The sequence below is a fragment of the Pteropus alecto genome, unplaced genomic scaffold, assembly GCF_000325575.1.
Source record: "Pteropus alecto unplaced genomic scaffold, ASM32557v1 scaffold190, whole genome shotgun sequence".
In the NCBI taxonomy this organism is placed as follows: domain Eukaryota; kingdom Metazoa; phylum Chordata; class Mammalia; order Chiroptera; family Pteropodidae; genus Pteropus; species Pteropus alecto.
In genome coordinates this window covers 3,798,850-3,822,926 of record NW_006430462.1, presented here as the reverse complement: position 1 = coordinate 3,822,926, position 24,077 = coordinate 3,798,850, and the positions used below count along the sequence as shown (strand labels likewise).

The window sequence follows — 24,077 nt, the reverse complement described above, 5'->3', positions numbered from 1 at the left end:
TCCCCTCTGCCCTCAACGAGCAACTCTTTATGGGATTTGTAGTTCCTCTGAATCTCGGTGCTCGTCGTTTTGACCCACGGAGGTAATGCATGGCTTGTGTGAGAGGAAATTCTCATAATATTCAGATCAAGGCAGCCAAAATTATTTTGGTAAGATTTATTACACAATGTTGCTCCGCAGTAATGTCTTCCCGATTGACTACTTTGAACTACAACACCCAGAAGGCCTCGCGCTTTCCCCGCTCCTGCGCTCTTTCAGCTTTGAGTCCCAAAGGTTTGTGGGAAGGACAGACTGATACCCAAGGAAGGACTACGAATCCCAGCAAGCAGTTCGTGACGCTAGGGCACAGGAGGAGGAACTCGGAGAGGTCGGGCCCAGAAGAGCCAGGTACCTTCTTTGGCCGGACGGCGAAGGGCGAGTCTTAGTCTACCCGCGTCCCCCACGGGCGGTTTGGGCTCTTTCTTTTAAGCCTGAGAGCCCCGCGGCATGTCGCACCATTTGATAGGATGGGGAGTGGATAGAGGGGCGAGGAGGGTCTTGGCGTCCGGGTCCTCGGCTCGTCTTTCTCACTGTCTCCTCTATCATCCCCAAGTCCTGCCCTAGAGTTGGAGCTTGTGGCAAAAGTCAAGTCCTGGGGGATGAATCTGCTGGGCTTCGAGGGAAGGGGAACTTATGCCCCTACTTCCTATTTTCCTTATCCTTGGGCTTCGCAGCCGAGAACCCTGACCTACAAGGGGGTTCCACTCATTTCTTCTTGGGAATAGAAAGAGCAAGGGCTTTGAAGTACTGGGGCTGTTCAACAAATATTTTCTGAGCGCCTCCTCTGGGCTATGCGCAGGGAACTCAGCGGTGAACATGTTTCTGCTCTCATGGAGCGCTCATTCTACTATGTGTGGATGAATGGGAGGTGAAGTAATGCTGTGAAGAGCAGAAAGCAGGTTGATTGGGAGGGGGTGGAGGTGCTATTTTAGCCAGGGTGCACAGGGTAACACTTAACCAGAGACCTGAATGAATAGTAGTAGGTCAGACAGGAAAACGTGGGTGCAAAGGCCTTGAGTCTCTGCAGTCTTGGGTGTTTGAAGGAAAGGAGTGGACTGTGAAGAGGCGGGTTGGGGTCAGCTCATATCTGGCCTTGTAACCCATGGTAAGGAGTCTTATTTTTTCTAATTGCACTACGAAGCCCCTGAGGGTTTTAGTCTGGGATGTGACATGATCTAATTTACACTTTAATGTCATAATTTTGGCTGTTCTCTGGAGAACAGACTAAAGAGAGGAAGTTACTGTAGTGGGTCAGTTGAGGCAGGATGGTAATTTAGATTAGGATGTGGGTTAGAGTAGTGATCAAATTTGGGAGGTATTTGAGGAGGTAGGACAGACAGAACAAGCTGACAGACATCTAGGGTGTGTGGGACAGAGGAATCAAGCCCTAAGTTTTGACCTCAACAATTTAAAATCCATGGGGACGATCTTAAGTTCTATTTGGCCACCTTTAATTTGACCTGCCCCTTATAGTCTGGAGGCAAATGAGGATTTGGATCTGGAGTTCAGAGGAGAGGTCTGAACCAGAAATAAAAGTCATTGGCATAGATGTGGCATTAAAAATCAAGGACTGGATTCGAGACCTAGAACTGCCTCTGACCTGTACAACTCACAGTAATGCCTTGTTAGGGGACTGGGAGGGAAAATGAAATGTTCTACATCCAGGATGAGTTATCCTTACTGCAGTTATTTTCTATTTACGAAGCATCCTAGTAGCCCCTTGGGACAGGATATGAAGCTTCTGGGAAAGAATACTTATGTCTTGCTAACAACAAATTTGGCTGATGGGAAGTTCAGAGGAGAGAGGAATTATTTTAGGTAGGGTAGGTGGGGAAGAACACGGAGTTAAGGTGTGGCTTGTTTGATTTTATTTTTGGTCTTTTTAGTTAATTCTCTTTGGAGCAACAATTTTTAAAAGCCTAATTTTCTGTAAGCCATCAAATTCAACTTAGAAATTATTATTCTGTAGATAGATCTAGAAAATAAGAAAAATTACCTTAACTTTTCCTTTGATTAATCTTTGAACTCAAGTTGAACAAACTAAAGTCCCTTAAACATTCAGCCCTATTTACAGCCTAATTACATTCTCTTACACATTTAATTCCATTTATAAATTTTATATATTTAATTTTCTTTTTAAGTACTTCAGATACATAACATAAGCATAATTCCCCAGAATACTTAGTTTCTAGAAAATTTAATAAATTAAACCTATAAGCAAAATGAATTTTAAGTTCTTGTAAATAGTTCAGTACTTTATTAACAGTCAACTTCTTTTATGTCACTGGTTCTCAGTCTGGGGAGCTAAAAAAAACATTTCTGACATGAAATTAGGATATGGGGGGCACCTTTAGAATCTTATAGCACCCCAGGTGATTTTGATATTTAGCTAATATTTCCGGCCATTGCTCACCTCTCAACTTAAAATCACAAGTCTCATATCAATTACTGACATGTATTTTATCAATTACCTAACTATATTAACTTATATTTTAAATTGGAATCACAGTGCTTATCTGTCATAAACTCAACATGTCAAATTCTTTTCAATGTTACAGATACTTTTAAATACCGGTATACACTGATTATTACTAAACTTAGGACAAGAACATTAATACAATGTATTTGATTTAGCCTACTCCCTCTATTTTCAGTTCTAAACTTTCCTGGAGTGTAACAAGACACTTAGTAAGAAAACAGTTTTATTTACTCTAATGAATTGTGTTTAGCATTCCAATCAAGTTGAGGTGCCATTTCAGCAAGCTGAAGTTATTCAGTAATCAGACTGATTTCTTACTGGGACATGAATCAGGGGATGTGTCTACCCAGAGAGACTGTCCCCAGCACAGGATGCCTTTGGGATGTAGAGAATGGAGAGGTAGATGAGCAGGAGCTCATTCCCCTGGCTTTCGTTTCTTAGAGGGTGCCTAATAGTGGCTGCTAGATTCACTGGTTAAAATGCAGATTTCTGCCCCCTACCCCTTCAGATCTGCTAGGTAAGAATTCTGGAGATCTGACCCAGGAGACTTCATTTTTAATAAGCTCTGCATAAGGATCCATGGAAAATTTTGAGCAGGAGTCATTTTAAGAAGGTCGATCTGTTGCTGCTCAGGGTAGGGTGAACTGGGGAGGCTGGTCCGGGTACGAGTAGGTCAGACCCGACTTGGGTAGCAGTGACAGTATTGACAGAAGATCAGATGGTATTTAAAGCCCAGACTTGGGAGAGAGGATGGGGAAGGCACAGGCCTCCCTGAGTCTGGGTATCTGGTTCAGGAGCCTCCTTCAGGCTATTTTTACCTTTTCCTATTTGGAAACTCTAGCCTCCTGGGACCTGTAACTATCTGATGAGAAACTGTGTCTCCAGCCTGCAGCTCCCTGGAGCCCGATTTGGGTTCAGCCAGCTTTCACTGAGCCAGGTCTGCTTGGAATCAGGGCGCTCCCTATCAGCCTTCAGCCAGGGATTGAGGGAAATGTCTTTGTTTGGTACTTTTCACCGCTGCCCCTAGGTGGTTCATCCTGGTGAACCAGGTCACTGGAACCATCCATGGTAGCTCCTAAAGGAAAAGGATAGGACTGATCCCTGCCTGACAGATTTCCCACTTTTTTGAAGGGAATTTTTGGGGAGAATTAAAAAATAATACATGTTAAATGTAGAAACTTATAAATATTTATTATCCAGATATAACCATAGTAAATATTTTCCTGCCTGCTTTAATCTCCGTGTGTGTGTGTGTGTGTGTGTGTATTGGGGCAGGAGGTTCTTTCTCCTTAAAAAAGTGGTATCAAATTATATATACTGTTGTGGTAACAAGCTGTTTTTATTTAGTAACATAGAGTGAATATTTGTCCATGTGAGGAACTTGTTTCCTTTGACTTGATTTTTAATTGCTGTGTAGTACTCTATTAACCAGATATGGCTCATGCCCTACTCGTGCTCCTGGCCAGCTGCGGGCTCCCTCTGCCTATAGCTTTTTGCAGGGCAAGATGAGGATAACAGACTTTGTGCATCTTGTCATTGAACCCTGCCCCCACCCCACTCGGGACACTGAGCAGCCTGCAGGGTGTGTGGCAAGTAATGGATAACCATCAGCTGTTCCTACTATTGGACATCTAGATTTCTGTTTTAGGACATGCTACACTGCGGTGACCCCCTTGGTACCTAGCTCTTTGAAATCATCTCTGATTATTTCCTTGGAGGAATTCCCTGTTGGATGCAGGTGCCTGTCCTTGGTGCCTCCAGCACAAAGTTTGTTACCTACTATTATTACTAGGGGTGCATCTGTCAGCCACCCTCAGCAAATACTCAGTGCACCTTCTTATGAGAGCAGGGACTCTTTGTTGTGAGGTGTGAACTCTGGTCTGGCAGAGAAGAAGTGCTCAACAAATGTTTGGCTGCTGAATGAATGAATGAAAAGGGAACTGTGGAACTCTAGAGTTGTGCATGTGTGAATGGGGTAGGGGAGCTCCTTTGATTTGACTCAGGAGTGTTTCGGGATACGGGGCACTTTGTACCTGTGGCCATCGTGTATTGTAAAGTGATTTAGTTTTTTCATACATCCCACTATATTCATTAGTTATTGCTATATAACAGATTACCCCAAAACTTAGCAACTTAACACAACAAACATCTCATATGGCTTCTGAGGGTCAGGAATTTGGGAGTGACTCAGTGGGGTGGTTCTGGCTCAGAGTGTTTCACAAGGTTTCAGTCAAGCTGTTAGTTGGGGCTACACCTATCTGAGGGCTTGACTGGGGCTGTAGGGTCCATTTCCAAGCTTACATGGCCGTTTACAGGAGGTTTCAGTTCCTTGCCACTTGGGCCTCCCCACAGGGCTGCTCACAATATGGCAGCCGGCTTGCCCCAGAGCAAGTGATTAAAGAAAGGGAGACACCAGGATGGTAGCCACTTGATCTTGGAAGTAATAGCCTGTCATCTCTGTTCTATTCTTTTAGTTACACAGACTAACCCTGATAACAGCTTGGAAGGGAACAACACTAGGTACAAACACGAGGAGGTGGTTACCATTGGGGGCCATGGAGGCTGGTTGCCATATCCACGAATGGGTATTGAGCCCCATTGGCATGTCAGGCACTGTGCTAAGCACCTAACATTCATGATTTAATCTTTGTAGTAATATTATGAAATAATATTTTTACCCTCATCTTCCACTGAGGCTCAGAGGGTAAATAGTTTGCCGAGAGTTTCACAGCCTGAAAGTGGCAGGGATGAGATTCACACCTGGGTTGAATTTTTGGAATAGGGATTGGCCTGGGTGACCTGTGTGACTTTGAGTTAGCTCTCACCCTCTCTGTTCTTTAGCTCATCATCTTCTGCCTTAGACCAGCATTTTTCCCAATGTGGTCTGTGGACTGTGTATCATGGCCTCCCTAGATCCTGGCCCTCACCCAGACCTGCCAAATTAGAAATCCCCACCACCTTATACTACCAGGAATAAATTGATGTGCCTCACACCAAGGGGTGGAACATATGAAGGAGGTCAGGATGAGAAAAATGTGTGGTTGCTACAAAACCTTGGGGCATCTGAGGGAGAACCCTAACATATTGGGGCCCCTATCAGGGAAGACATAAACCTTCTTGGCACTTCTGTTGGAGCTGGGTCCTGAGCTGGCAGTCTGCGGGTCACCCCCATAGGGCAGACTCAAGACAGTAGGCATATGTGGCACTGGGACGTTGCCATGTTCCTAGTGGGTGTGTAATAAAGCCGTCCTGTGTGTTTACCTGGTGCCATAATTAGAAGAAATGACAGGTGAGCTTGAGGACAGCATGTGGTGAGCATAAGTCCTGGATAATTACAGTGTGCATCACAGCCCCTGGCCACAGCCGAGCTGTTGGCTTATTTTAGCTTTGTGCCAAAGCTAGCTCTGTACCTGAGACACACAATGAATAAAACCAAGAATATCAATGAAGCACAACTGTCTGCCCCACGATGGCCTCACAGCAGAGTAGTGGTGTGGGGAGAGAAAGGGTTCTGAGGTCAGCCAGATCCCAGTGTGAATGCCTTGGCTGTGGAGTCTCGGCACGTGGCTTCACAGCATCATGGTGAGGGCTCCACAAAAGGGTATGTGGGTGTCCTCGGCACCTCTGGCCCACCAGCAGCACTCAAGCTGATGAAAAATTACCATTATCAGTGCCTCTTTTAGCCTTGGCTTTGAGCAAATTAGGAGTATTTCTGAACCTGTGTCCTCATCTGTGAAGTAGACACCTTTATATCTGGTCTCTGAGGAAGAAAGCCAGGTGCCGAACACACAGGAATGAAATCTGAAGCTATATTTCCTCACCCTACCCCACTTCCATTCTCTTTTATTCTTACCTCTACCTTAAAGTGTCTCAACTAGTTGGTAATCTTTTCCTTGAGACTAGAGGACTGAAGTCAGGTGCCATAGGGTGGTGGCCTGGTGTCATTTAAGTCAGTAGAGCTGGCTCTGCTGGAGGTAGAGGTCCTGCGGGGAGGGGGTGCTGGTCATGAGAGATCTGCCTTTAGGGCCTTATGTGTCTCTTTTCTCTATCCACCCTTGTCATCATCCCCAGATTCAAGCTTGAGGAGAAGAGGGCCTGGCAAATGTCGGTAAGCAGAGGACGGGAGGCCTTGGATGCTGCAGGCTCATTTCGTAACAGTTGTATATGCGAGGCCCTGTGCGGGTGCTGAGTGCAGCAGTGGAACAGATAGAACTCTGCCCTCAGAGAGCTTATGTTCTAGTGGGGAGGCAGGCACGGGTAACAGTAAGTCAGCGTATGAGAAGACAAGAGGAGCTATGGAATAACTTTCCAGAGGTCACTCAGTTGTTAAGGACAGTCAAGTTTCAAACCCAGACCTGTGTGACCCCAGAGGGTTATCCCACTAGCCTTGCCCACTTCCCCTTCACCCCAGGCAACTTCCCTGTCTCCTGGACAAGCTCCAAAGAGCCAGAAGATGCTGTTGCAACCATGGACCTGGTCCCTGGGACTGGGTGGGTGGCACTGCCTGAGTAGAGCCAGATTGTTCTGTTTTCTGGACAGGGCCTCGCTCACATGCTGCCGAGCACACCAGCCTCAAAGGATAAGAATGAATCACAGCAGAGAGGGCTAGCTTAGTCAGCAGCCCATGCTGGTATCTGGGCATCATCAGAGACATCCATCTGTCCCTACCCCCATTCCCTGACCTCCCACTCACGGTTGCCAAGTGCATTGCAGTGGTGCAGGTTGTGCCTTGTGCAGGGATGCCTGGCTGAGGGGTAAGTTGAAGTGAAATATGCTCTGCTTGCCAAGTAGTGTGTCTGGCGGGCACTGTATCAGAGACTTATTCTCCCGCCAAGGCACTACAGCGGGAGGCAGTTGGGTCAGGAGCCCCACACATCCACCTGTGGATGATGCCTGGGTGAGGTCACCTTGCTAAAGGCCAACTCCTGCCCAGGAAGGGGCTTCTGCCTCCATGGGGAAGGCCTGTGAGATAGGCTGCAAGCGCTAGTCTTCTAGATGCCGTGTGCTCCCCTGACATCATCCCAGGGCAGTGGGGGGCTCTGCAGAGCTGCTGGTCTGGGCAGGAGTCTGGGCCCCCATGGAGGTTGAGGTTCTCATCCCACCTCTGTCTTATACTGTGTACCTCAGAAACTTACTTCCCCTCTCGTGGCCTCACTTATCTGTAATATGGACCACCTGACCCCAGAGGTCACTTTGGCAGCAGCATCCTGTTCCTTGTTCTGAGCCTGTGTTTTCTGAAATATGGGCTTTTCAAAGGCCAATAACAATGATGGTGATGACAGCCAACTTTTCTTGAGGGCCTCCTGTGGGCCAGGCTCTGGCTAAGTGGAGTGTATGTATGGATGATCTGAATCTCACAGCAGCTGCTGAGATGGGCACTGCTGTTATCCCAGTTTACATAGGAAGAAACTGATGCCAGAAGTTAATTACCCTAGGTCACAGTTAGAAAGCAATAGTGGCAGAATTTAAAGCCAGCTGCCTGCCTGCTGCTTTACACAGGTTAACTGAAGCCCAGAAGGGCAAGTGACAGAGCCACAGCCTCACCTGACAGAGCTGGGACTAGCATGTGAGGTCTATTGACCCGTCCTGGATAGCTGAGAACTTGCCAGATGGGAGTTGACCAGAGTGGGCACAGGAAGGTACAGGAGGGCAGTACTGCCCACTGTGGCCCTCAGCTGAGGCTGGTTTGCCCTGGCGCACATGCACACATGCGCACACAGACAACCTGTGCACAGCTCAACCTGTAGGAGTCATAATGAGCAGGTCTTGATTTCCCAGTGGGTTGGTGGGAGGCTTTCTCAGCAGACCCAAGCCCCAGATACTCTGAGACCTATTCTACCCTTCCTAGATAGCATAGGTGATCTGGAGCACCTCACAGCACCTCTCTGGGCCTCAGTTTCCTCCCTCGTAAATGGGATTATAATAATACATACTTCTTGGGGTTCAAAGGGGCCACATGATCCCAGGGGTATAGTGAGTATTTCATAAAGGAAAGCTGCTACTGGTGTACTTTGTTGGTAGGAGACTTTCATTAGTCATTAGGAAGGGCTCTAGTGCCATCCTGCCTGGATTCTAAGCCCAACTTGGCTGTTTTCTGGCAGTATGACCTTGGCTAAGTTACTTGACTTCTTGGAGCCTCAGTGCTCTCATCTCAAAAGGTATACTAGGTCCTACTTCACAGGTTGTCCTGAGAATTAAATGAAATGATGTGTTATAAAACTTTTAATCTAGTGGCAATACATAATAGATGTACAATAAATCAAGTAATGGGTAACATTTATTGAGCCCTCAATGCTGAACATTATTAGTGTCATTTCTATTACTATTACTCTTTTATTAATAATTCACTTGGATTAGCAAACTTCTTTCTACTACTACCCAATCAGGCAACCGGTCAGACCCACCACCTCATATCCCTGAAAGTAGAGGCCTAAATAGGGGAAGTGACTTGCCCAAGGTCACACAGCTTGCTGCTCAGTGCCTATGTGTTTTCATCCAGCCAAATCTGCAACAGATCTACTGTTTCGTCTCAGTTTCCCAGAGGGACACCCTTCCCTTTGCCCCACCCCTCCCCATTACTCTCCAGAGCCCCACAGCTCCTGGAGCTTTAAGCTTTGTGAATGTCTTGGTTAAAGTCTCAGCCGTTAAACGTTCATCTCTTACAATTTCAGTTCAATTCCTATAAGTATATTGGCAAGACGGGATGTATTAGAGCTGCCAAATTTAATATATCAAGTCCATGTGTCTGGGATGTGGTTTTTCAGCAGTAATGGGAGAAAAGAGAGATTTTTTATGTTTTCATTTTGAATGACTGTCTGTTCCTAATCCCATTATAGCTTTCGACTTAATGGTTGCTGTCCCTGTCTGCCACAGGAGTGGCTTTCTCCATCAACCCACATGGCTGCCTAAACTGTCTGGGGGGCTTGTTTGTCTCTGTGTCTATCCCCATTCTCTTTCCAAGATGCCTTCCCCTATCCATCTGCCTGTGAGTCAGGTCCTGGCTTTATTTTTATTTGCCAGATCCTGGGAGTCTGGAGCTTTTGCTGCTAGCCTGGGCTGCTACCTCATGACCTTGGGGAAGTCACTTGTCTTTGTTCTCTGGGTCTCAGGAACCTGCTCTGTGAAATGAAGGGTCAGAGCATAGGGCCTGAAAGGTGAGGGGCTTGTCTGGGCTCAGGCTTCGCTGAGATTATACTTGATGGCCCTGAGCAGACCCAGTCCTCTGGTCTTGTGGCACCAAACTGGAAGACACATGGGTTGGCCATGAGAGTCATGGAATCAGCACCTACCTTGGGTTACAGATTTCCTGGCTCGGGAGTGGCAGCTTTGTTCACCGCACCTGAAAAGTCTTATGGGTTTTCAGACCTCATTTCCCTCTGTGATTGTCTGGAGACTTGCCACCTGAGGGTTTAGCTAATCTCCTTGGGAAGCTATTTGCATTTCTGCCTGAGCCTCTGGCTTCTCTAAGCATTGAGCTAGCAATGGAAGAGAGGACACTCGGCAGCTGGATTTCAGGGGACCTGGGTTTACTTTCTGCTTACCAGCTGTGTGACCTTGGGCAAATCACTTCCTCCTTCTGAACCTCAGTTGTCCCCTAAGGAAAATGAGAATTTATTTACTCAACAAATATTTGGTTGTCTGCTATGTACCATGCACCACTTTAGGTACTGGAGCTTCGGCAATAAACTACAATAACCCGGCAAGCGTGGATTTATCTTCCTGTTCGGGGGAAAAGATAGTAAACATGACAAGTAACTTATTACTTAAAAGGTGATAAAAATGAGGCAGGAATGTGGAAAACTAAGTATAGAGTGGAGGATTCTGCAATTTTAAATAAAGTGGTCACGGTAGATTACTGAGAAGGTAGTATTTGAGTAAAGATCAAAGGAGTCGAGTGAGCAAATGTGGCAGGTATTGGGAAAAGCGACTAGACAGAGGGAACAATGGGGAAATGCTGGGAAGTGGGCATGTGCCTGGTGTGTTCGAGGAGCAGAGAGGAGGCCTGTGTGGCTGGCGTGGAGAGAACAGAAGAGAGGAAGAGGTCAGAGATGTGGAGGAGGGGGCCTGGCCAGAGGGTGTAAGGTGCTGGTTCTCCAGCCTGGCTGCATGTGAAATTTTCTTGGGGAGTTTTAAAAAATACTGATGCCCGGGCCTCATCCACTGAGGTTCTGCCTTAACTGGCTTGGGGTGGAGGCAGGGCATCACATTGTTAAAAGATCTCTCTGGAATGAGGCCTCATAGGCGACATTCATCAGCCTGTGTAGTTCCTCACAGGCTGTCATGAGGTTTAGATGAGATGGCGTGTGTACAGAAAGCCTTCCTCACAGCACAGGCCTGAGGGAGTGCTCAGTGGGGTGGTGTGCCGTGGGCTTTGGTGTGTGGCGTTGCCTCCACCCTCTGACCGAGTGCTTTGTGGCTTCCCAGGCATCGGCAGCACTTGGTGCAGGTGGCCATGGGGAAGCGTTACTTCTGCGACTACTGTGACCGCTCTTTCCAGGACAACCTCCACAACCGCAAGAAGCACCTAAATGGGCTACAGCACCTCAAGGCCAAGAAGTCCTGGTACGACATGTTTCGAGGTGGGTGCCCACTGGCTTAGCCGCCAGGCTTATGGATCCTTGCTCTCCAGTCTTTCTTATCATCAGACAAGAAAACACCATATGGCCAGTGATAGTCTTGGTTGGTCTGGGCTCTTTGAGGAGCAAAATAGAGGAGGCCTGGGTCATTGGCCCCTAGGGCAGATGGGCCCTCAGAGGTCAGGCTAGAATGTGAGTGCCTTTCCTCCGCAATCTTGACTGAGGGCTCTGTTAGACCCCTTGCCAGGCTCTGGGGATACTGTAGCCAGGGAAAAGGCCTCTCCAAGAAGATGATGTTTGAGCCAACAGTAGCAAGATAGGGAAAAGCCAGAAGCACCATTCTGGGCAGAATGTATAAAAGAAGGCAGTCATGAGCAAAGCACCTTGTGCTCTTGGAGCAGAAGAGAGGGTGTGGATAGACACAGCAGGAGAGGAGAATGATAGGGCTGAAGTTGGTGACAGGGCAGAGGCCAGCTCGTACAGGCCTGTGGAGACCACAGTAAGTGGGATGGGTTGTCCCGAGGGCAGAGAGCAGCCTTTGAAAGGCTTTAGGCATCAGCCAACATGACCAGAGCTGCATTTGACAGTGATGACTGACTGCTCTATGAGCAGTGGGATGTAGTGAATGGCCATTGAATGACTGGATGGTGGATGGCCAAATAGCCGAGTTTCTGGGAAAGGCTTCTCAGAGCAGATGTGACTGGGGTGAATGAGCTAAGGCTGTAAGCACCTAGTACAGGGCCTGGCACTCCAAGGCATTCACTACAGGGGAGCTGTTCCTCACTGCTGTCATTAGACATACACACTGAGCAATAACCAGGGAGATTCCAGAGGGTGGCCAGTGAGAAGCCAGATCAAATGGAGAGAGTGCTCAGTGGTGTGGGGAGGGGGCAGTGGACCTAGAACTCCTGGGATGAGCTGGGGCAGGGCTGATGCTCCACTAATTGGGGAGCAGGATTCTGGGACAGGGCCCAAAGCCTGGAAGGAAGAAGCTGAGTCCCAGCAGCTGAGAAGGAAAGAGAAAGAGAGACAGAATTCCCTGGTCTGTGCCTCAGAATTCACTAGAGAGGAGTGAGCATTTATTGAATGCTTTCTGCATGCCAGGTGCCTTCCATGGTTTGTCATTTGCTTTTCTCAGTAATTCTCTAAGGTAGCGGATCTCAACCCTTTGAGTTAGGATCACCTTGAGACCTTGAAATAACACTGATCTCCTGACCCCCTCCCCAGAGGCAGGTTTAGGGTGAGGCCTAGGCATGGTATTTTCAAAGCTCTACCAGATCCTCCCAATTTCAAATAATGAAGCTGAGCCTCAGAGGCTTGGGTGAGGGAAGGCAGCCAGGCTGCTCAGTAGGCCAGGCATGGCTGTGAGGAGCCGGGAGTCAGGGCAGGGGTGCCTGGGAGGCCTCTGACTCTGGTGTCAGGCAGAAGCACCTTGTCCCTCAAATCCAGCAGGGGCTGTCATCTGGCATAGAACTGAGCCTCAAGTTTATCCTGGTGTTTGCTCCTAGTCTCAGACTCAGCCAAGAGCAGCCAGGTCCTCAGGTCCAGGGCTGGTCAGTAGAAGCTGTTGTGTTACTTATAGAAAAGATGAAACAGGTGAGCCCCTTCTCAGGGCTTCTGCATTCCCAGTGTCCTCTCACATCCCCAGCCACAGGCAGTCCTTAGAACAGCTCTTTGAGGGAGCCTGGGTGGGCCAGGCATCCCCACTTATACATGGTGACTTTAAAATTCAGAGTAGTGAATCACCTCACCCTGGGTCCCTAGGCTGCCATGCAAGCTCTTTCCACTTCCTCAAGAGGCTTCCCCGGGGCTCCACCTTAGCCAAGCAACCACACAGCATAGACTTTGGAGGGAGAGGCACATGCTACCCCAGCCTGGTTTAGGACTTAACACTTGCTCTGCTCCCACCTTCGTGGCCTAGACAAGGCCTTTAGCCCCCAGAGGAACTGACCAACCATCTGCCATGGTCAGGACAAGTGTGGGCCCTGGAGTTAGGCTGCCCGGATGTCAGTCCCAAGGTGTCACTCACTAACAGTGTGGCCCTAACTTCATCACATATAAAACAGCCATGACAGCAATACCCACCTCCCACAGATATGACAGGGCCTCAGTAATCTCAAGATAACTGTATAGCATGTAAGGCTTCACTAAGTGGGAACAATACTTATGGGTCCACAAAAGGATTGTCCTCAGGCCTTTTATCTCATGGGGTCATTCATTCAGCTGGTGCTTGGTAAACACTTAGCATGTCCTCAGCTCCCAGATAGGCCCTGAAGACTTGCAGGTGAAGAAAGCAGGGCCTCTGTAAAGTGGTCTCACACCCAGTTAATACAGCATATTCTGGGTGGAACCCCTGTCCTGCCCAGGCCTCCATGCCCTGCCGACCTCTCCCTCTGAGCTCCAGTCACACTGTCCACTGCAGATACTGTACCCTCTGCAGCCATGCCCTTCCTCCTGTCCTCCCCGCCCCTATCCCGGCTCTCCCATCTCAACTCAGAGTCCTCTAAGATGCCCTCCCCACCTCCCGGGCCAGGTCAGGTCATTTGGCCTCGTGCTAACTGTTTACCCCATTTATATCCACGTGGATTAGTGTGACTGTTGGACTGGAAGGAAGTACCAGGTCTGACTTGTACTCCACTAAATCCTCAACCTGGCGCAGTGCCTGGCACACAGGACGTGCTCAGTAAATGTTTGTTAGATGAATGTCTAAATGAATGAGCAAACAGACACAGGGCACCAGGGCAGCTGTTAATTTTGGGAGATGAAGCGAGAAGGACCAATGGGGTCAGATCACGTGGACCCTTGAACACAGTGTGGAAGAACATAGACTTCTTTGTGCAGGGCCTGGGCCAGGGGTTCTCCAGCCCAGGTGTACTTCAGAGTCACTGAGATTTTAACAATTCTCATGCTTTCCCCCTCAGATAAATTAGAGCAGAACCTGAGAAGAATGGACTTGGGCATTTGTGTATTTAAAAGCTGCCCAGTGATTCTGCCATGGGGTTGAGAACCACCAGCCAGATGTTGAGCAGCCTGGGACTCTTCTCTCACACTGAGCCACCCCTTGTGTAGGACTCAGGCTCAGCCCCATTGCCAGCCTCAGCTGGCCTACTCCCAGGAGTGCCCTGGGCAATATCTACATGCCCTCCACCAGCTCGCCTCCCCTGGAAAGATATGTGGCACCAGCTGGCTGGGCTGAGTCTGACAAGCCCAGTGCTGACAGATGGGCTCTTCCCTACCCTGCTGGCCCCACCCACACTCCACCAGGCCTTCCCTGGAGTGAGTCCTCTGTAACCAACTCCTGACCCCAGCAGCCCACCCCTCCCCCAGCCACCAGTTTCCCTGGGGAAGGGAGGAGCCCCCATTATTGTCCACCAGCCACCAGGAGATCAGCAACCACACAGGAAAGATCAGGGGCTTTAGACTCACATGCCAGGGTTCATACCGGCCTGTGTGCTCCACTTCCTGACCCATGTGCTCTTTACTCCTGTCTGAACCTCATTTTTCCCCCTCTGCAAAATGGGAATGTTAGCACTCTACAGTGGGTTTGTGAGGAGGAAATGCTTTGAAGCCTGTGGTCTTTGCTGTACCCCAGTGGCCTCTAGAAAAGGTGGTGGATGAATGGGGACAGTGCCCAGCCCAGGTTTGGCCTCTCCCTCCTCCAGGATGACCTCAGGGCCTCTGAATCAGAACACCTTCCTTACATGTCTTACTTACAGATTTTGACTGATTGATTCCTTGCCTCTCAAGAAGAACATAAAATTTACACCATAAATATATGATGAAAATAAAGGTAGAAAAAAATCGGAGGAAACCAGGGTTAAGGTTCTTATCCAGAAAGATTGCTGCCAAGTCCTGTGGAGGCTGGCGGCTGGTGTGGTGCTGAGAGCCTGCAGCTGGTGCAGGGAGGGGAATGGAGAGCAGTGTTTTGTATCCTTGGCTGTGGAACAATGCCTAGGCCCTGGGGTTTACTAGTAAGCTTCCTGGGCAGAAGAAAATTTTTTTTAGCTTTCTATTTTGAAATAATTACAGATTTATAGGAAATTACAAAGACAGTGCAGAGAAGTCTTGTGGTATCAGCATTAAAAAAATTTTTCTAGGTGATTTCATTGTACAAAGTTCAGAACCTCTGACCTAAAACCTGGTTCTTGCCTTTGGCGGGGAATGGGTGGGGTGGGAGAGTTGAGGTCACCTGAAGCTCAGATCCTTCTGCCCAGCATCCTTATCTGTGGTCATCCTCTCTTACACTCCTTTATGGATGGGAAGCTCTTTCCTGATCTCAGGAAGTGCCTGTGTGCAGCTCAGGTCTGAATCCAGCCCTTCTCTCCTCTCACAGATGCAGCTGCCATCTTGCTGGATGAACAGAACAAGCGGCCCTGCAGGAAATTTCTCCTGACAGGTAAAGCGTTCTCAGTTCAGGTCCCATCTACCCACCCAGGGACCAGCATGCCCAGTCCGGCCTGCTTGAACCTCTGCAGAGACTCTCCCCTACCTTGGCCACCAACTTGAACCCACTTTGTGGCTTTTGCGCATCAGCCAACTGATCAGTTGGGGCCTTCCCTAGTGTTGTGCCATAGGACTTCCGGGGGCTTGTCTTTAGCTCTTCAGACCTAGAATGTGATTTTGTTGGCTCACTCAGAACAAGCAAGTGCTGGGAGATTACAAGTAAATCCAGGGGACACTGATGGGTGTAATAGACTGGTTGATTAAGTTAGTCTGGGAGCCCGACCTCTGCTGCACCACCCGCTCTCAGCAGGCGGGGCTGGAGATAGTAATAGGTCTGACAATATTGAGAAGGTTCAGAATTAGAACCAAGGATGGTGGGTGTTGATTTGACTGCTTAATACCCAGCTAATAAAAATGCATCTAGTTCAAAGAGATAAAAACCTCAGTAAGTGAAGAAACCAAAGGTAAATGAAAATAAGGGTAGGAAAAATAAAACAAAGCCAGTAGAATTAATCTTCTCCATGCTTGCCTTGAGGTCCTATGTACTCCCTAAGGGTTTGGCCCTGAGCTTCCTAGTAGCCAAGGCAAAGATTAAAACCATGATGATTAACATGCTGTGTAAGGACACTTAGCAATGGGGAGAGGCACTGTTGTTGGCCTAGGGAAGCTGGGCGAATGGCTGCATTCCCTCAGGAGATGGTGCTGCCCCAAGATGGGTACCAGGCTTGCAGATAAGGGGCTTCCCCAAGGACTTTGATGTGTACATACCACTGGTGGGTTATGCTGGCTTAAGACATCTTCAGTCTCCTATTATTTTGAGACACATTTGATTTCCTCAACTGAGTTCAGAAAGCCACCCTGGACTTTGGTACCTCCTTTAATGGTACAAAACTGCCATTAAAGCCTTTCTGGGGAGCAGTGTGAGCCATATGAGCAGACAGGCCACCAGGCAGAGGACACGGCACGTGCAATGGCCTGGAGTGGAGAGAGGAAGCATGACCCTTTCAAGGACCTGCATGTAGTTTGTTCAGGCTGGGGAATGGGCTAGGGCTGGTGCTGGTGGTGGGGGTGGTGACAAGAGCCAAGCCTGCAGAGGCTGTGCAACCCAGTCGTGAAGGGCTTCAGTGGAATTTGATCCCCAGCCAGGGAAGGGCTGTGAGCAGGGCATGATGGACCAGACAAGTGGTTGTGGCTGATCATGTGGGCGGGGCCAGAGGGAGTCAAGTTTTTCTTCAGAGGTGGGGTTGCTACTCTTTAGTCCCTAAAGCCCTGCCCCTAAAACTCCAGTGCTCCTCAGCCCACGGTGGGAGCCCTTCCAGGTGGGAGCCCTTCCAGATGGGAGCCCTTCCAGAACGGCAGTAACTGTCTTCCTATTGCAGGCCAGTGTGACTTTGGCCCTAACTGCAGATTTTCCCACATGTCAGAGCGAGACCTACAGGAGTTGAGTATCCAGGTGGAAGGTATATTTTGGCGGGGACCCTGGGCTGGGGGAGGGGTGGATTGCTGAGGGTGTGTGCAGGATCTGAGGCCGGGGAAGCCGCACTGTGCCTCCTCAGCTCCCTGTCTTTAATGGCTGCCATGTGGGATAGGCTGAGGGCTTCCCCGGGGTGATGGCGCGGGTATCAGAAACTGCCTCCAAACCACCCCAGGCATGAGTGGAGAAGGAGCAGGGGAGCTCCCATCTGTGTCCCCTTCTGGTTTAAAGTGGCATGCATGGCTTTCTGCCCAGGAGTCCTGAGGGTACACCTCAGCCCCACCTGGACTCTGCTGCTAGCCTGGCATTCATTCATATTGCACTCCCTCCCTCCCTCAATCAGGCAACATATATTGAGGCCCTACTTGGCAGCAGGCAGATCCCGTTCTCTACTCTGGTATGAAGAGAGCATCTTGCCTGCCCTCAGCAGCCTGGGAATTCCAGGGAAGAGCAGATTCAGCTTTCTCTGGAATCTGGCATGCCTCCTATGGAAAATTCACTCCTTCTCAAATTAGAGAACAAGGAAGTTCCCACTTAAATGGTCTTTATCCATACCCCCATGCAACCCCTCATTGAACAGATGGAGAAACTGAGGCTAGCACTCAGGCAGAAGGGCCCTACGTGAGCCCTGGTAAATTAGAGGTCGACTCCAGTCTCCCAGGGTGCTACTGCCCTCTCCCTTCCCTCCGTCCAGGCATTGGGGCAGCCGGAGAGTGTTTGGGCAACCTGGCCTTTACCTTTGTCTCCTGAGGGGCCTTGCTACTCTCTGACCAATCAGACCCTGTAGGCAATGTCCTGCCCTGGGGAGCAAATGACAGAGTGGCTGCAGCACTGGCAAAATACATGGTTTCCAGGACCTTTCCCACAGTAAGACCCCCGTGGGCCAGGCTAGCAGCTCCTGGCTGTGGCAATATCTCCAGTTCTTTACCAGTCTGAGTTCAGGGAACAGCTGGTCCATGGTGGGGAGAGCACAGGCCGATGGGCCTGAAGCTGAAGACAGTGCCTAGTGGAGACAGGGATGGGAGAGGCCAAAGGGGCTGGGAGCAGAGGTGCGCCCTCAGCTGGCATCTTGGACAGTCTTGTCTCTGCCATATCCTTTGTGACGCTGGCACACAGCTTACTCTTTTGGAGGCAGTGTCCTAATCTGTTGAACACAACTGCTTTTGAAGATGAAGTGAGATGATGCCTGTGCAGTACTAGCCCAGGACCTGGCCTGGAGTAAGCATTGGTCCATGAGTATGATTATTTTCCTCTGACTCCAGGCCGCATCTTAAACCATCTCCTCCAAGACACTGACCCCATCTCACACAAAGCTTGTTTGAACTCTCGCTGTTGCTCAGTTTTAAATCAGTGAGCAAAGGCTTTTATAAGACATTTTATGAGAAGAAAAATCAGGAAAGCTAAGGCTTCTTCCCCTGCCCAGGGTCAGAGACCCGGCAAGTGGCAGAGCCGAGATTCAGATCCTGCTCTGCCCTGTTCTATAGCCCACACAACCTCTCTGTACCCCAGACTTGGACCCCTCCTGAGGGCCAGGCTGTCTACGTGCATTATTCTGTGTCCAATTCTAAAAAGCCTGGGAGGTAGCCGTGTTTTGTCTCCATTTAATGGGGAAGCAGAGTGAAGCCCAGAGGGCTGGGCCTAGGGAGTGAGTGGCAGGGTGGTGGGGAGAGGCCAGAGGCTCTGCTCCTGACCTTCCTGCCTGTGCCCTCCCAGGAAGGTTCTGCCTGTGTTGTGGGAGGGTGGGATTCAGACAGGGGTCTTCCTTCATGTCTTCCTATCCCCACAGAGGAGAGGAGGGCCAGGGAGTGGCCCCCAGACATCGCTGAACTCCCAGAGGGCCATCTGGAGGACTGGCTGGAGAAGAGAGCCAAGCGGCTGAGCTCAGCCCCAAGCAGCAGGTACAGACCCTCCTGGGTCCCCTCCTCCTGTGCCCTCTGCGAGCAGGACCCCAGCCAGCCTGACCTGACCTGAAGCTGAACAGTCTCCATGTACTGCCCAGTGGCTAGATAGGAACCCTCTTCCCAGCAGAGCTCCCTGAGGGAGTGACCATGTCAGGGCCTTTTGGGTCCCCAAGTCCTCTCCAGAGGCTGAGGGGCGTGCATTTAAGGTTCCTATTCCAGGGCCTCATCCCCCTGCCTTAGTGGCTCCTCCCTTACTGGAGTCTGTGCTGGCTGAAGGGGTGGCCAAACCAACTGGATTCCACATCACCAATTACATTACCAGAGAAGGGAGTCCAACTGTGGTTATTGAGTCTCCAGTGTACCAGTCACTGCTGTATACCCCCTGGGGTCCTGCCAGGTAGGCATAGTCACCTAACAAAAAAAAGCGAGGCCCATAGGAGGACATGACTTGCCCCAAGGGCACATGACTAGGAAGAGACAGAGCTGAGATTGCACAGGGTTGTAAAAACAGGCTTATTGTCATTGTCCCACTGCCTCCCCTTGGAGGGTGGCTACTGCCTGGACCCAGCACGCAGGATGCTCAGAAGTTAACAGGGCACCCTTCACTCCTTGTATGGGGAGCACCCTTAGGAGCCCTCAGATGTGGTCCTCCTGTTAAGGCCACGACTCCTGGACTCTTCTCCCAGGTATTGAAGAAGAGAGAGGAGAGGGAAAGGGACTAAAGGATGTGCTTGGGAGCTGCCTGTGACTTTGTACAAATAGCCTAACCCTGGACCACCTCACTTTAGACTCAGTTATCTTTGTGGTGTAGCCTCATGGGACAGCAGCCTTGTCTGGGCCGAAGGAGCCTGGTTGGACAGTCTGTGGGATGAAACCTTACTTCAGGGCACTGCCAGAGGTGAAGGCCAAGCTTCTTGCCTTCTCTGTGCCCCAGTGAAGAGTTTGTTAAGCTATTTCAAATTAACTTTCATTGTTTTTTACCTGTGTTTTAAATTCGTGCCCAGTTTTTCCTTTACCATCTTGGGAATATATATAGTACAGAAATGACTCAAATATGGGAGTATGACATCTCTTCCTCCTGGTCCTGTCTGAAATGGTTGTGATTTTGATCACGTGGTCACCCCGTCCTTGGGGCTGGCCATCATCCAGGGATCCATGTCCTGCACTTCAGGCTCCTTCAGCCCATTGGAGGCTGCCCAGAGAGCTGTGGGGGCCTCTTCGCTCTCCCACTCTGCTCTGCACTGCTCCTTGGACCAGCTATCTGTGGGTCCCAGCCACGCTCTGCACTCACTTAAACCATGCTCCCCTGGCTGCTCACTTCCCTGCTTTTTCTGTAAAAGAGCCTGCAACTGGGGACCACCCTGGGCCCTAAGGGATCTGAACCTTCCCCTTAGGCCCCTCGCCTTCTGGCCACTCAACTCGACTCCTTCCAGGGGACATGCTTTCCCAGTAACCACTTGTTCTCTGTGCCTGCTCACTGTCCACTCACCTCTTGAGGGCTCAGAGCCAAAATGAATTATTTTCTGGGAAGAACAGTCCTGTCCAGCCTTGAGGAAGAGGGATAATTGGAAGGGAAGTGAATATTTATTATTGCCTTTGCCACTGTTGCCCTCATCCTCAGCTCTCTCGTAGGCTGGTCTCATAAAAAATGACACCCGTGTCCTGGGCTTGAAAGCTTTGGGCTCTGCCCCTACGGGGTGGCAAGACATGAATTCAAGCCTCACCCCGCGTCTTCCCTGGCTGCATAGTGGCTCTGTTTCCTGTCTCCTACCCTCGAGGCAGCCCTGTAGAAACAGTCGCTCATTGCCCTTCATCTGTCAGGCTCTCCTACATGACCACAGCAGCCCCTCCTGGTCTCCCACCTCCCCTCTGCTCTTCCAGTTCATCCACACAATAACCCCAACCAGCTTCTAAAACACACCCTGGCCTGGCCCTTGCTTATACCTAACCTTCCTAGGCTTCCTGTACCTCAGGTGTAACTTCCCTGCCACCTCCCCAGCCTGTGGGGGTCACCTTCTCACCTCTCCCTTCTGGCCTCTGTATCAGTCCCACTGGACGCTTGGCAGTTTATTAGCTGTGCTGGGTGTTTCTGAGTTTGGAGCAACCTTGTGCACACTATTTCCTCAGCCAGTAGCTGCCGCCCCACTCTGCCTGGCAAAGTCAGACTCATCTTTCAGGCTTGGCTAAGATGTCTTACATGCCAGCCCAGGCCATGTGGACTGCCTGAGAGAGCATTTGGGAGAGCAGGATCCCCAGCCTGGAGAACAATTTCCTGAGTGTTAGTGCTGCGAGCCTTTTATAGGGATGGGTCTGGTGGCCCCTCTTCCTCTCTGTGTCTCTTTCTTCCCCTGGGGCATGGGGCATAGGTGGCTGCCTGGCCCATCTGGGGCCGCCCAGACCCAAGGCCTCTAACCTTATAGGCTGAGCAGAGTCCTCGAGGTGAGCCAGGCCATCCCTCCTGTAAAAGGGGAAACGGAGGCTTTGTGGGGCCCCAGCCTGGAGCATTGTGCTATCCTCTTCAGCACAGTGACCCTGAGGGATCTGCCAAGAGCAGCCGGTGGTGAGAGGGAGAGGCCGGCCTTAGCTATACCACCTAATCCCCAGTGAGGTCGGTGCTTGTCCCTGCCCTCTATTGTTGGCTCTTCAGATTGTGACTTTATACCCCTTAATCTTCCCCCTTTGCACATCTCTCTGGGCCGGCGCTGCTGTTGCGGCCCAGGCCTCTCCCTAAGACCTTCTGATTAGGAGACCATGGGTGGAGAAACAAGATCGCTGCTCCCGTCCTGTGCATAGGGCAGACAGGCCACAAGAGAAGCCATGAGCAGGGTCATGCCACATGTGCAACCATTCTGTTATGTGCAGGGCTAGAGGGGCGTGCTTCAGGGGTTCAGGGCCTCTGTGTCTGGGGCCCAGGGAGTGTGCCAGTGTCTGTGAGCACACGTGGGTGTACCCTTTTCCTGGCAAGAGGCCTCAGGGCATTCAGGCACTCTGCGTCCCAGTTGCCCAGGAATCTGCCCCATTTTCTAGAGGAAGGGTCTGAGGTTCATGGGAAGGGTCTCCACGGGATCATACACTCTCTGTGGAGAATTACGGTCACCCTGACCCTGTGAGGAGCCCAGACTTAGCTGACAGCTGGGGTTCTCCCTTCCAACAGCTGCAGAGCCTTCCCCCATTCCCACCTTTCTCTGCGCTGGTGGATTTTTTTGAAACCTCCCCAGTGCCATAAATCATGCTGGGAGCTGCTTTCTGCGCTTTCCAGCAGGCAGCAAGCAACTGAGCAGGGATTTCCCCGTCCTCTGCAACAGGACAGGAGCCCCAGAGGCTGCTCCTGGGGCTGCCCGATGTCCTCAGATAGGCTCTCGCTATCCAGTCAGGTCCTGAGGAGTAGACTGGGTAGGTGCAGTGAGGCAAACTCCCAGGGCTCCTGTCCCCAGCCCCCCAGCTCCACCTCTCACAGAGGGCCAGCCACCGGGCCCCAGAGCTTGCCACAAGTTGCCAGGCTCTAACCTTCACTGAGAGCTGGGCCTGGGGATGGGGTGGAGGTGGGTACAGCAGGAGCTGCAGCCAAGGTGGGGGTGTATGTGGCCGGAGCCCATGTGTAGGTTGCATTCCAGTCCCTCATCCCCCGTCCCTGGGCTGTCACTTGGGCATGTGACGGACTCCATACACGTCAGTTGCCTCATCTATAAAAGGGTTTGCACGGCCTGAGTGGGAGTCAAGTTCAGAAGGATCAAAATATAGAGCAGTTGGTAGGGGGAGGTTATCTCTGCAGCTAATTCAGCTCCCTTAGGACAGGGCAGCCCCAGGCTGGGCGCCTAGGGTGGGTGCTTCAAATGGGCCCTGGGTTCCCAGGAGGTGGCACCGGCAGTGGTGGACCTTAAGGGAAGGAGAGTGAATAGCATGAGAAATGAGGCTTTTAAAAAAAAATTAGACAATATTTTGGATTTCAAAGGCTTGCGTGCTTGTAAAACTTTTCTTGAAAAGTATAAAGAAGTAAAAAACTCACCCATAATTCCACCACTCAGATAAAACCACCGTTAACATTTTGCTGTCTTCCAGGGTTTTTTTTTATGCATTTATATATGTTATATATTTTTAAACAAAAATAATATCATGCTATATACATTATTTTATAAGCTGCTTTTTTTCCTATTCACACAGTACATCATGACACCTTTTCTCATCAGTGCATGTAAGTCTGCTTAATTTTTACACAGGCTGCATAGCATCTCTGCTGTAGACGTGCATATATATTTAATCAGTCCCCCACAGGTGAACACTTAGGTTATTTCTATTTCTTGTAACTCAGTCTCTGCCCAGAACCCTGCTATTCCCTTGGGCTCATTCCTAGAGGTGAGGTTGCTGGCTCAAAATGTCTGCATGTTTTTGAGGCTCTGCCTTCTGGAAAGGTCACTGACCCTCCCTACAGCCGAGGTGGCAGGGAGGGTGAGCTGGGGGCATGCCCCAGCCTGGGCCTGGGCTGTGCCCACCTCGAATTCTCTCAACTTTTTCTTCTCTCTCTAGGGTTGAACCCATCAGACCCACTGTCTTCCAGTACCCCGTGGGCTGGCCACCAGTCCAGGAGCTGCCTCCATCTCTGCGGGCACCCCCACCTGGGGGGTGGCCCCTGCAGCCCAGCGTCCAGTGGGGCTGAGCCCCTCAACCCCACCCAACCCCCACCTGGTCAGCTTCCACAACAGTCACAGTAAAGATAAGGGCTCATACTGGGGGACACCGAGGCTGCCTCCTGCTGTGCCCCATGGAGCCTCTGAAACCATCAGCTCGGCGTGGCCTGCCCTTGCTAAGGCCTAGGAGTTCCCTCATCAGGTGCAGCCCTGGTCCTAGCTCTGTACCATTCAGCTCCATCCTCCCTCCCTCATGGGACATCATGGGAAGACGGGTGAGAAAACTTCCTTCTGGATGTTTATAAAGAGTCTGTCTGTGACGGTGTGGCTGCACTTCTCCCTTGCCGGGTGCCCTCAGCTGTCTGCTCTGGCCCCTGGTCAGAGGAAGGGCAGGACTGGAGTGAGATGAGGTCTTCTCCAGGGTGATGGTGCTTGCAGCCCTTCTCCCTTGGGGACCAGCAGAGGGTGGTCAATGTGGCTGTGACCACCCAGGTGAGAAGTGACTCCAGATCTGGGAAGAGGAGCTCAAGGACTCGGTCT

General features: G+C 50.4%; 1 protein-coding gene across 1 annotated transcript; it reads left to right on the top strand.

Moving 5' to 3' along the window:
• Window positions 1–249: 249 nt before the first annotated feature.
• Window positions 250–23,857, top strand: ZMAT5 (zinc finger matrin-type 5). The gene is made up of 6 exons (XM_006904895.3): window positions 250–387; window positions 10,943–11,097; window positions 15,428–15,490; window positions 16,917–16,997; window positions 18,798–18,909; window positions 23,437–23,857. The coding sequence occupies exons 2-6, from the start codon at window positions 10,971–10,973 to the stop codon at window positions 23,564–23,566; spliced, it is 513 nt and encodes a 170-aa protein (XP_006904957.1). The 5' UTR covers window positions 250–387; window positions 10,943–10,970; the 3' UTR covers window positions 23,567–23,857.
• The last annotated feature ends 220 nt before the right edge of the window (window positions 23,858–24,077 follow it).

What these genes read in the sequence shown, in the direction of transcription:
- ZMAT5 (XM_006904895.3), top strand. Translation starts at nt 10,971, where the DNA reads ATGGGGAAGCGTTACTTCTGCGACTACTGTGACCGCTCTTTCCAGGAC. An exon ending in CTGGTACGACATGTTTCGAG is followed by an intron (nt 11,098 to 15,427) that starts GTGGGTGCCCAC and finishes CTCCTCTCACAG; the next exon opens with ATGCAGCTGCCATCTTGCTG. An exon ending in CAGGAAATTTCTCCTGACAG is followed by an intron (nt 15,491 to 16,916) that starts GTAAAGCGTTCT and finishes TTCCTATTGCAG; the next exon opens with GCCAGTGTGACTTTGGCCCT.